General features: G+C 34.2%; 1 protein-coding gene across 5 annotated transcripts in view; it reads right to left on the reverse strand.

Annotated features, from left to right (window-relative positions):
* Window positions 1–13,462, reverse strand: part of RALGAPA1 (Ral GTPase activating protein catalytic subunit alpha 1) — a 243,060-nt gene that overhangs the window by 111,997 nt on the left and 117,601 nt on the right. For all 5 annotated transcript variants that reach the window (XM_087823517.1, XM_087823523.1, XM_016198437.2 and 2 more), the window contains 4 exons: window positions 8,696–8,821; window positions 7,487–7,545; window positions 4,134–4,242; window positions 2,703–2,813 (listed from right to left, as the gene is read on the reverse strand). In XM_087823517.1, coding sequence (XP_087679643.1) covers window positions 2,703–2,813; window positions 4,134–4,242; window positions 7,487–7,545; window positions 8,696–8,821 — 405 coding nt within the window. The remainder of the gene's footprint in view (window positions 1–2,702; window positions 2,814–4,133; window positions 4,243–7,486; window positions 7,546–8,695; window positions 8,822–13,462) is intronic.

Raw genomic sequence — 13,462 nt, forward strand, 5'->3', positions numbered from 1 at the left:
ATGGCAGTTCCTCAAAAAAATTAAAAATGAAACTACAAGATGATCCAGCAATCCCACTCCTGACAGAAAATGAAATCAGTACCTAAAGAGATATCTGCACACCCATGTTCATTGCAGCATTATTCACAATAGCCCAGATATAGAAATAAACTAAATGTCTTCAACTCATGAATAAGGAAATGCAGTACGTATGTACACACACACACACACCAGAATATTATTCAGCCATTTTAAAATATAGGAAATCCTGCCATTTGTGACAACATGAATGAACCTGGAGGGCATTACGCTAAGTGAACTAAGCCAAGCAGAGAAAGACAAATACTATATGGTATCACTTATATGTGGAATCTAAAAAAAAAGCTGAAACAGAGAGTAAAACAGTGGTTGCTGGAGCTGAAGGGAGAGAAGGGAAATGGGGAGATGTAGGTCAAAGGGTACAAACTTTCAGCTATAACATTAAGTTCTGAGGATCTAATGTACAACATGGTAGCTATAGTTAATTATATGGTCAGTAATGAATATCTGAAAGTTGCTAAGAGTAAATTTATTCTCACCATAAAAAAAAGTTAACTGTGTGAAATAATAGATGTGTTAATTATCTTGATTTTGGTCATCATTCCACAATGTCAAATCATGTTGTGCACCTTAAATACAATTATATTTATCAATTATTCCTCAATAAAGTTGGGGGGAAGTGTAAAAATCTATTCTCTTGTCTTTCTAGATGTTTCCATATATATGTAAATATATGCTTGTTTAAAAAAACAAGATATATTATAATGTGGCTTTTAAATTAACATATTATACACTGAATAGTACATGAACAAATTTGATACAGAGAATATTAACTAATAATAAATTAAAAGGCAAAATATTAATATACCGTCATTTACCCTGGGAATCTCTTGATCACAATCAACTCTTTTATGTGCTTGCTAAAAATGTACAGGGATAAATTTGTTTTTATTGTATGCTATTATATTTTTATAAATTATTGCTTCAATGCACCAGGTAGAAAAATCCCTCTCTATATACTTTATACAGTAAAGGTTTACCAGCAGAATCTAGTATATTAGATGCACCTGCTTCATAATGGTAATAGAACTGAGCTTCAATTCCTAACTATGCAAATAAGTAACAATTAGTGAAATGATTCATTATTGTGGGAGTCCATTCCTACATTCAACTAGAGGTGAAGTATAGTAACTCTTTATGTTCAACTGTAGCAGTTGGCCACTATAATGTATAGTGAAGCAATCTGCAACAAGTCTTCACACTTGAGTACTTAGGTAAGTATTAATAATAGATAATCTGATAAAGAAAATAAGGAAAAGGATTTGAAGGCTTTCAAATGAGAAGAAAAAAACTGCTTAAAGAACAAATTTAATTTTCAAATAGAATAAGCAATCTTAAAGAGTAAATTCTTGAAATGTTTTCATATTAGCATACAGATGCATATTCATATTTACATCCAGTTATCATGTCCCCATTGAAAATAATAGCTGCAGCCAACATTTATTAATTTGTACACAAGTATATTTACTGCTGTAATAGAGGCTGGCAACATGGCTGAGTGGGAAAAGCATAGACCTGAAATTTTACAGACCTGAGTGTGAACACTGCCCTGTTAGCTGTGACTTTACATAGTTACTAAATGCTCAGTTCTCTCATCTTAAATTAAGGGAAGGGGGGAGGGAGGAAGATAACTGCTCACCTCAAAAGACTTTTAAGAATTAAATGAGATAACATGTGGAAGGTGATTGGTGTAGTAGCTGGTACACAGTAGATGCTTAATAAATATTAATTACCATCTTTACTAAAAATGTTACAATATGAAGAATAATAAATTCTGGTTAGAGAGAACAAGTAAGAGTTCTTATTTTTTGATGAGATGGATTTAAACCAGTAACTGAAAATGGGGGTAGGGGGATGTAGAGAGGAAAATCAGAGCACTTCAGGTAAGAAGGAGTGAGGGGTATGTTTAGCTGATAATAAGCCAACCCAGGTGTCTGGACTACAGTGTATTTGAAAGGAATATGTACATGATTCTGAAAGGATGGGTTGCATCCTCATCTGAAGGCCTCAAAACCCCAGCTAAATAATTTGGATCTTATTTTATAGGCAAAGGAAAACCACTCAAAGATTTTGTTTGGTTTTGTTTTTTTCAGGTAAGTGACATAAAAGTCATGTAAATATGAATGATGATTTGAGGGGGAAGACCTCAGAAGCCAGGAGATCAATTAGAAGGCTATTACAGTATACCAAGAAAGAAATAAGAAAGGGCTGAAATAGTTTAGATATGGAAGAAAGTGTAGAAAACATGGAATTAAAATAAAATAAAAACTATGAATAACTGGTTGAAGGGGAAAGAAAAGTAATAAATAAAAATAGTGTCCTGATATGGTAACTGGAGGGATGGCATGTTTTCTTAACCTAAAAGAGGGAATGAAGCCAAATGCATATTCATAAAGACAATGGCAATTGTAAATCTGCAGGTAGCATTTAAAAACAAGAACACGATCACCTAACATAAAACACAAAGGTACTGTCATGAACTTTGATACTCAAAAATGCACCTGGGTTGTCATTATTTACTTATGCAAAATTTGAAAACTATTACGTAATTTTATATTTCAAGGTATCCAAATCTAAAAATCTTTAACAAGGTCATTATAAGAAATAAATAAGAAATTACTTACTTGAATAATTTTCAAGGGAGAGTCAGGCTGGTAAATTTGAAGTCTAGGCACATAATGAACCAGCATATGAAGCATGTTACAAGCTACATGGGCTACTGTTTTATTAGTAAACTGTAATAACAACAAAAGAAAAAAAACACATAAAAATTTCTTCCTGAACTATTATGCATCAATGCATTAGCTGCTGAAAAAATTTAAATTTCATGTTTCTTTTTGTCTTTCTACATTTATAATGTGTTAAAATATTATTAGGAAGATAAATATACACCTGCAAAATTAATTAAAAATCACAACTCATTACAAAGACAATTTTATTTTTCCTTTGTAATGTTTGACTGTCCTCACTTAACTTTTATTCCATTTTCTCTTATCTACATTTCTGTAGCAGCCTCTCATCTTATTATCAATCTTTCCCCATTCCAATCGACTAGACATAATACTTCCAAATTGAGCTTCTGAAGAACTCCTCTGATGTTGACATTCTCTATGCTTAAAACTCTTAAATGACTCCCCAAAGGCATAAAGTGATACTTTTTATGTTTCTCTCTCTATGACCAAATCTTACCCACTCTTCAAGCCCTGACCAAAAGTCTCCTCTTTTTAAATTCTTCTCTGGTACCTAAGCCAAAGTGATCTCTGCTACCTCTGAACTCAATCAGCAGTTTACATGCACAACTCATTTGGTTATCTCAGCTTTTTTTATTTGATTACTCTTATTTTAATCTTTTTCAGACATCAGATCCTTAATCTCTTGAATTTAATATTTATAATTCTTTTCATTCTTGTATCTCTTACTCAGCCTAACAAAGCGCCTCAAACTAGAATATGCTCAGAAGTATCTGTCAAATCAGTAATATTTGTACTTTGTATCTTTACAGTCCTATAGAGTGTATTATAAGTATTAAGATAGAAATATTATGCATCCTTTCAGAAACAAAAATGTCCATCCATTCATTTAGACTCTCCAAATAATCAGGTTATTTCTGAACAAATCTTATTTTGGTCACAAAGAGGGCATTTAACCTGAATGATAAATTCAAATTTTTGAGCAGCTCAAAAATTCAGAAGTAATAAAGATCAAATAGTAGGTTACAAAAATACCAATAAAGAAAAAATAAGCAACCCTACATATGTTGTTAAATAACTTGTTTCCTTTTTAGGAGTCATCCATATGTATTTTAGGAACAAAGCCAAATACATAAAACAATGAGATAAAATATGTCATTACTAAGATAGTCTAAATTCAAAAGTAGGACCACTCTTGAAAAAGTCAGGATCAAGGAGATAATATAATAACAAATTAATGAAAACATTTATTAAATGTTTTAAATCTGTAAAGGCACAGCATATAATTAACATTTAGGAAAAATAATCATGATTCTATGTTATCTTAATATATTCCACTAAATAGTTTTGTTTTTGTCATTTTACCTTTAAGGAAACACAAATTACATTCAGAGCTTCCTTAATTTGCGGATGATGAGACTCATGGACCAGTTCTTCACAAATCCAAATACCTAAACTGCAAAGTGCTACACATCTGCAAAAAAGGCAACCAACAATGACACTAATAAAAGTGTATGAGCCTTTAAATGACATGAAACCACCACCACAACCAAAACATCCACAACCAGCCATCATAGAATGAACATGCACTGTTAAAGTAAATTGATCAATTTGTTACTCTGTACATCTGCTCTTCTTAGGAAGAGAAAGTAAGAGGAAAGCACATCCCCAACTCTAAATCTAATTTTCAATTATAATTCAGTACCAAGATCATAGGCAGAGATAATACGCAGGATTTTTCTAACAAATCCATATTAATTAATTGATGTTTTCATAAAGATTCCCAAACAAATATGTAACCTTTCAAAAAAAAGTGTAATTTGATTAACTGATAGCAGTAAAGTGAACTTAAGCAAAAACAAGAAGTTGCTGAGGTAAGTCAAATATTTTCTTATCTTTTAAATTTAACATAGCTAGCTACAAACTCTTTAAAAAACAAATTAGGTACACAAATAAAATGTATATACTTTATAAAGGGATTCCAACAGAAACAGAACTTGTAGAATTTTTGCCTAATGTCTTGTGAAACTTCATTTCCCTACTTCAACTGATTTTCAGCTTGAAGGGAGTAACTTGCGGTCAGAAATCAGTGGAATTCCATTAGTGCGATCAAATACAACCTTCTGATGAAGAATATAATGGTGCCAAAAATTAAAAAAAGTTGACTCCTTCTAGTGTCCCAGTATACCTGGCAAGTCCTGATACTGATATTCTTAAATTCAGTAGAATGCTAAATTTCAGAACAATTCAATGCAGAAACATTTTACTTCCTGAACACACGGGATCAGCTCTTAAGTCCTCTCTTTCAGACTAGCACAGTGTCAATGCTATAAATTGTTTACTATCAAAACTATCAGAAAGTCTTCTAACCAGTCCACGGATTTATTTCTCCCCTACTATCGTTTACCCATAAATCTTAGGTAATATTTATAGATCTAAATAACCAAGTTTCATGGTTAGCAGTAAAAAAAGCTATAATCATCAAGTAACATTAAACCCAAAAGTGAAGCAAAGCTCTCTATGGATACAGCTAACTAAAGGCACAGACTGGGAATGCAACTGCTTAACAGGTTTTTTTGGTAACAGGGAATAAGACCTGTGTTTGCATGTCTGTATGATCCCATACACGCATACAGTTTCCTACATCCCTAAAGATGTCCAAATAATCTAGATTATTCCCAGTATGGCTGAACTCTCTACTCCAGATCAATCTGGGGGGGGCGGGGAAGGGGGTAAAAGCTTCTAAGATCTACTCCTTAATATAAGCTCTTGTGTTAATGATTCCCAAGTCTATTTCTAGGCAGCTATGTTTCAGGCTTCAATATTCTTTACTTGAGAAGCAATGCAGTTAAAAAGAAAAAGGCAGAAAATCTAGAATCTGAAGCTCTAGGTTCAAATCTGATTCGGCAATTATTATTTATGCATCTAATAAGGCTCTGAAGACAAACTGTCAAGGTTTTAAGCATGGCTCTGCCATTTCTGGGTGATAGGGCTAATTATTTAAATAACCGGGGCTCCTATAATAAGGAGGATACAAATTGTACTATCTCCTAGAGTTGTTGCAAAGATTAAATGAGGTAATAAAGTATTTAGAACAGTGTCTGGCACATAGAAAGGGCTTAATAACTGTTAGCTTTCTAAGGAATTGGTTTCATGCTAGCAAAATTGGAAGAATGATGATGGTTCCATTAACTCAGAATTGTGATGAGGAGTAAGCAAAACAATATTAAACATTATAGGAAAATTATTAGAAACTTAAAAGGTTGTCATTATTAACATAGAAAATACTAGAGAATATTTAAACTAATCAAATTTGAGAGTAAACCTACCAGAAATGCAAATATGGTATAATGGAAAGGGCATCATTTTCTGGAGATGTGCAGTATTAAAATGAAATTAATGTAAAAAATTTACTCAAAGAGATTTGCTTTTAGTTCACTTGACTATTAAGTGAGAAGAATATGGAACTGAATTAAAACGCTGGAGCTATGTCTCATTTAAGCAAACTGCTCATTTTACATTATTTTTACTGCTGGAAAAAAAATAAGAGGTTTAAATCAGAATTAAAATCCAAATGGTCAAAGCCATGATCTGTATTTTCATGAACTCTGGGTCAAAAAATGTGTAGATAATTGGGAAAGAGGAAACTCTGCAGAGATGTAGGTCAGAGGAGTAGTAACACAGACTACTGTTGAAGCTAATGACATATTAGAATTAGATTAAAGAAATATAATACTATATGAATTAATGATATTTTGGGGATGAGAAGAAACATGATGTGCTATTTGGCAATCAACTGATTGATTGATTGATTAATTGATTGGTTGATTTTAAGAAATGCTTTTTGGTTCCAAGATGCTAAGATATTTTCATTTGCTTATTTATTTTAAAGTATCTCTTTATTGACTTCAGAGGGAGGAAAGGAGAGGGAGAGAGAGAGATAGAAATATCAGTGATGAGAGAGAGTCACTGATCGGCTGCCTAGCCCGCAGCCCAGGCATGTACCCCCAACCGGGAATCGAACCCCGATTGCCTGGATCCTAGGTCGACGCTCAACCACTGAGCTACGCCAGGCCCGGTGGCAACCAACTGATTTAAATCTCAATCTTTTTTGGAAAGGTTTAGTGAAACAGAAAATGATAAATTTTTGCTTCTCAATAAGACATTTAAAAAGGAAAACATTCTAAAAATCTTATATTTATAATACATATTATATAATATATTGTATACATAAATCATAAATAAATAGAATATATTACTTATATTCCATTTATTAAAAATATACTGATCAAACATTTATTAATATCCATATATATTATTTTCTTAAATATACTACTTTCTACAATAAAAATATTTTATTTTAATTCAAATTAACAAACATTCATGGGGTAACTACTACATTTCAAGGTATTGCATAAGAGACAGTGACAAATACAATCTAAAGGAAAAGCAAAATGTACTTAATTATAATTAAAAGAAGTCATTTTCAATACAAAGGGTAAAGATACTGAAAAGGGTGATTAGTATTTTATTTTTTAATGAAAGAAGGTTCATATTTAAATCATGCAAAAAGTATTTAATCATCCAAACAATTTAAATTTGTAATTCAGAATAGCTTTTGTGTATCTGAAACAATGTGGACTTTGAAATAATTCAATCAACTTCTAAAGTGAGATTCCAAACACAGAATAATTATGACAAGTCTTAATCTGACCTACCGTGCAGGACCAGAGGGCTCATCTCTTGCTGAGCTTAGTACAGTTTTGATTATAAGTTCCTAAAACAAAGGGGAAATAGCAATGATAAGAGTTCATTCATTAATTCAATAAATATTTACAGAATGGCTACTATACCAGGTGGTAGGAATACTATAGTGAAATAAAACATAAGTCTTTGTTCTCACATACATATTTTTAATAAAGGCCAATGTTACTCATAAAATTAGCTAAATGAATAAAAAGCTATGGTCTAAATGTTTGTCCCCTCAAAATTCGTATGTTGAAATTCTAACCCCCAGAGATGATGGTATTAGGAAGTGCTTAGGTCATGAGGGTGGAGCTTTTCTGAATGAGATTAATGATCTTACAAAAGAGACCCCCACATAGCTTCCCGGTTCCTTCTACTTTGTGAGGACACAGGGAGAAGGCCCAGGATGAACCAGAAGAGGTGCCCTAACCTTAATGTGACTATGCTAAACCCTTGGACTTCTCAGCCTCCAGAAATCTGAGAAATAAATTTTTGTTGTTTTATAAGCTACCCAGTCTGTAGTATTTTGTCATAGCAGCCCCAAATAACTTTTTGCTGATTTTTCACTTGAGATTTTTAAAAAGGTTTGTAATCAATTAGGAGCATAGCTGTTCCTAACCAGACACTATTATCTTTATTTTTAAGGTTTACTATTTGGGATAAGTTCCATCAGCAATTATATAGTCATTTTAAATTTTGCACCACCTCTTGTTCAAGACTGTTAATGCTTTATGTACATGGGATCCTAAACCCCGGTTCCTATAGCAGAACAGAATATTCTATTACATTTTGTTTGACTCTTCACACTGGGAAATTGGGAGAGGGAGAGAGTCAATAAGCAGGTTTAGTGCCATCTTAATCTTAGAAGCCTTATATTACCGGTCTAGTATCTGGCATATAAAGATGTTTCAATAAATGTTCAGTAAGTGAGTGAATGAATCGTAAGAGACTGACACATGAATGGGTTCAATAATAAAAAAATGTTTCCAAAGCAGTTATAAACATAAAAAAGGCAATGCTCCAATAAACAGTCCAGCCTTTGTGTTCTGAAAAGTATGGCTGGTTAATGTTCTTTAATAATTGTGTGGATTTCTAAGAAAAGAAAGAATACAAATTTTATTGAATATACATTATGATTATACAATCATTTAACTGCTAAAAATTAGCATCTGATTTCTTACCTTAACATCTGTAAACTGAGACACAGCAATATCAGGAATATTGGGATGAAGAGCAGGCAATTCACAATATAAGTTAGGAAAGCAAACCAAAGATCCCAGAAGAACTTGTGCTTCCACTCTTGGTGCCTACATGTAACCAATTTTTTAAACCTTTAAAATGTATTTATGCAATTAAATTATCAAAAAAATTACTTTATCCCCTAACCATATTACAAAGAGAAGTGAGCAAACAGGACAAAATTTAAAAAGAAAAGGGGAAACACAAAAAGATTCAGCTTTTCACTATATTTTCCATATAAACTACTATTATTCTCAAAAAATGGAACAAATAGCAGAGCTTTCCTCAAGAGCAGGTAATAAGCAGAAATTAACCACAGTTAATGAGAATACAAATAAAAATACAGCTTAGCTAACAGCATAAAATTACCATAATTTTAAGGAAAAATATAAATACTTTTGTTTTAAAGGCAACTCATATAGCATAACACATTGTTCTTTTAAAAAAATATTAAGTTACTGGGGTGATGTTGGTTAATTGACAACACATTGTTCTAATGAGCACATGACTCAATGCCACTAGATTTTATCTGTTACTACCTACGGATGAGTAAAATAACTAAGGACAATATTGTTAACTATATTTTCAAGAAACAGGCACTAGTCTAGATGGTTTCCGTATTATGCACATGAGAAAAAAACACTGCCTGTACCACTTACTAAAAGCGAATTAGAATTTATGCTTCGACTGCAGATGAAGATAACTTTTCATCTTTTTTCCTTAGCTGTGTTAAGCCATTTCAGAAGTATCAGCACTGAACATTTCTTTTTCTTCTCTGATTTCTTACATGCCTACCAAATACTCACATCAACCTACTAATATATTGCTATACTTATTAAAATAACTATAAACTGATTTACATGTTTAATACTTAAGAAAAATGCTAAAAATCTATTAGAAATACAATACTTCTATTCACAAAAATCAAGAACCTATCTTCAAGAGAACTTCCTTATGTTAATAAATGCTATAATAGGGGCAATGAAGTACTCTACTATGATTTCCAACAAAACTCATTTCTGTATTTAAAAAATAATCTAGACAGCAGCATAAATGGGCAGAGTAAGATGGTAGCCACTGTCCCGATTTAAAGTAAGTTATCCTGAGGAGATTTCAAGATGGCAGCAGATTAAGTGGAAGCTACACTGACATTCTCCAGGGGCCAAACTGGAATTACAACTAAAATACAGAAAAACCATCCTGAATAATCAACTGCAACTGAAGACTAGCTGGAGAGCATTCTCATAACCAAGGAGGAAAAGTGGAGACCACACAGAGACTGGTAGGAAGTGCAGAGGTGTGAGAGGGCTGGCTGGGCTCCCACAGGCAGCAGCTGAAGGTCAGGAGGGATATCTCAGGTGTGGGGGGTTCCCACTGAGGACTCTGGGGCCTAAACCCCAGGCTGGGCTTCCTAGCCAAGAGCACCAGAACTGAGAAAGGTGCCACATAACATGGCTATAAAAAGAAGCCAGGTTTCTGTCTGCCAGGGAGAGATGGCTGGAAATGCAGGCACCTTGTTAAAGGGCTAATGCACAAAATTTTATGTGCAGCCAGTCACCTTGGGCTCCGACAGAGGGAGGGCAGACTGGAGTAGAGCTGTGTGAGGAGAATCCAGGGATGGGGGCTTTTGAGACAGAGCGCAGATTCCTATGCTGAGTCAATCCTCCATATTGCAGAGGACATATTTCTCAGGCAGACCTTTGCCAGCCAAGCAGCTTTTGCCTGTGGGGGAAGCAACTGCCCCACCCTGTTGTAAAACCTCTTGCCCCACCCTGTGGAGTTTCTACAGGCTGAGGCTCATTAAGAGACTGAATAAAATTCAGTCTCAGAGTCTCAGGTGCTCAGTCTTTATCTGATTTGCTTCAGAACCTAGAGCTTGGAAAAGCAGACCTTGCTGCACATCTTGGAACATTTCAAATGCACCCAGCCCCAGCAGGGAGAACCACAAGCTGTGGAGTGCAGAGAGCTTCAAACAGGTTACTCAAGGCCAGTCACAAACAGTGTCTGACATTGGCCTGCACCAGAGACCCTCCAAAAAGACTGGGAGTCCTCGCAGATCTACCTAATACATAGAAACAAATCCAAACAGGCAGCCAAAATGGGGAGACAATGAAAAGTCCCAAAAGAAAGAACAAGAGAATTCTCTAGAAGAGCTAAGTAAAATGGAGGTAAGCAATCTATCAGATACAGAGTTCAGAATAATGATTATAAGGATGCTCAACAGCATAAGAAAAGATATGGCAACTAAGAAGAATATGTGGAATCTAAAGAACATAATAAACTGATGAACAAAACAGATTCAGTGACACAGAAGCATAGAACAGACTGACAAATCCTAGAGGGAAGTTAGGGGTGGGTGGGTGGGGAGAGATTAACCCTTTGCGGTTGTATTAAATTTGGACGTGGGAGTCGTACTGGTCGGAATTAAGAGCTTTCAGAGAAATTATGAACTGATACATGAATGAACAGAGTTAAGATTCGTATGGTTCCTTGCTGTGGTGGCTGAGAGCAGACATACGACCGGAACGGTAAAAAAGCTTTGGTAACTGAAAGTAGACATACGACAGGAACGGTAAAAAAGCTTTGGTGGCTGAGAGTAGACAAACGACTGCAAAGGGTTAACCAAAGAATTTATATGCATATATGCATAATCCATGGACACAGACAATAGTGTGGTGAAGCCTGGGTCGGGGAGTGGGTGCTGGGTGGAAGGGGTCAATGAACAAAAAAGGGGACATCTGTAATATTTTCAACAATAAAGATAAATTTTTAAAAAAATGCCATTGGTTTATGTATCAGTCAACTCTAAGTTCTATAAACTTTTTGCCAGTATCCAAAAGATTGATAATCTGTGTACACTGATAATATAATAGCCTTATAACTTGTTTACTATCTTTAGTTTGTCTTCCATTTAATCTACTCCTAGATTAATATACTTATTTAATATTCCCAAAGCACAGATTCAATCATCTCTCTTCCTGCTTTAATAAACCTGTTTATCTAATGTAGAGTTATAATCTGAATCCTGGCATTCAAAACCTTCCAAGATGTAGTAGTCTAAAGCAGTGCTTCTTAATCGTAAATGTCCATGCCAATCATTTGGGATACAGTTAAAATGCATATTCTATTTCAGTATGTCTGAGAATCTGTATTTCTAACAACTAACAAGATTATGACAAATGTTTATGGTGTGCAGACCACACTTTGGGTAACTGGGATCTAAAATATCTTTCTGTTTTTTTCTATCTACTGCTCTCTAGTTAGATTAACTAGCTTCTAAACAAAATGGATTGTCATTCCTTGAACACAGCTTACTCATGCCTGTTTCCCTCTGCCTGGAATACCATTCCTCCTCTCCCTTCTGACTTACAAAACTAGTAATCTTTCAAGGATATATTCAAGTGTCTTTTACATGAAACCTCTCCGATATCTCTAAACAAATAAGATCTCTTCTTTGTCTGAATTACCATATAATTTTATTTAACACTCTCATGTTGCACAATGTGTTATATAATGTCCTAATCATGTTACAAATATTATTTTAGTCCTTATACAATAACCCTATGAGGAAGGTTATCTGCAATATATGGATGATGAGAAATTACTTGCACAAGGTCTCTAGCTAGTAAGTGGCAGAGCTGGGATTTGAACCCAGGCAGACTAACTCTAGACTCCATGCTTTTAACCACTATACTAAGCTCCTCCTATTTGTTGTCTAATATTCTATAGCTGTTAATGTACTTTAGTATCTTCCCAGCAACCGACTATATGTTGCTTGAGCACAATTTTATCTCATTTATTCTATATCCTTCTGTATTCCACCCAAAGGAACATTTTATACACAAGAGGAAACAAAAGGTTAATAGGAGTAAAAGAGCTTAGCACCATGTTTAACACATACTAGGTGCTGAATAAATACTTACACATTTGTTTAATAAACATCTATGAGTGTGATGCTGGGCTAGGCCCTGGAGATGTAATACGAGTAAGACATGATCACTGTTCTCAGGGAACTGGAGAAATGAGATTACTAACTAGCTATAAACACAGGTTCTTCTTTTATTTGCACACTTCCTCTAGGTGACTGCATCTGTTTCATGGGTTTCAAAACCATCTATAAAGTAATGTTTCCCAGCTATACATTTTCAGTCTCCTTCGAGCTCCTGAGTAATACATACAATGGCCTTCCTGACATCTCACTGCATGTCTAACAGGCAGCTTTCTATGCCACAAATAGAACTCCTCCTCATTCACTATTGGTCTTTTGCACCTTATAAATGAAAAAATGTATGTAAAATTGCTTTGCAAGTTAAAAGGTTCTAGTCAAGTATTCCTGATTTTTCTCTCCCAAATACTCTCTGAATTTTCTAGTAGGCTTTCAGTTAACTATTATTTCTTATTTATACTTTGCTCCAGAGTGATCTTTCTAAAATACAAATTTGATCATGTTACCCCTTTCCTAAAATCCTTCAATAGTTATTCATTCTTTCCTTAGGATGAAATCTATTCTCTTTAGCACTATAAAGAGTCACTGTCTTTCTCTTTAGTTTACCTCTGCCATTTAAAATGAACATGTTCCAACTATACTGAATTACTTGGCACTGCCTCATAGCTCCATAGCTGTATAAAAAAATCCTCAAATGCTGTTTTAGAGGTTAGAGTGTATTCCTAGAGCATATTTCTGGGTAACCTCATCTGTTTCTTTCTTT

This window comes from Miniopterus natalensis, chromosome 1 (genome assembly GCF_054644295.1).
Source record: "Miniopterus natalensis isolate mMinNat1 chromosome 1, mMinNat1.hap1, whole genome shotgun sequence".
In the NCBI taxonomy this organism is placed as follows: domain Eukaryota; kingdom Metazoa; phylum Chordata; class Mammalia; order Chiroptera; family Miniopteridae; genus Miniopterus; species Miniopterus natalensis.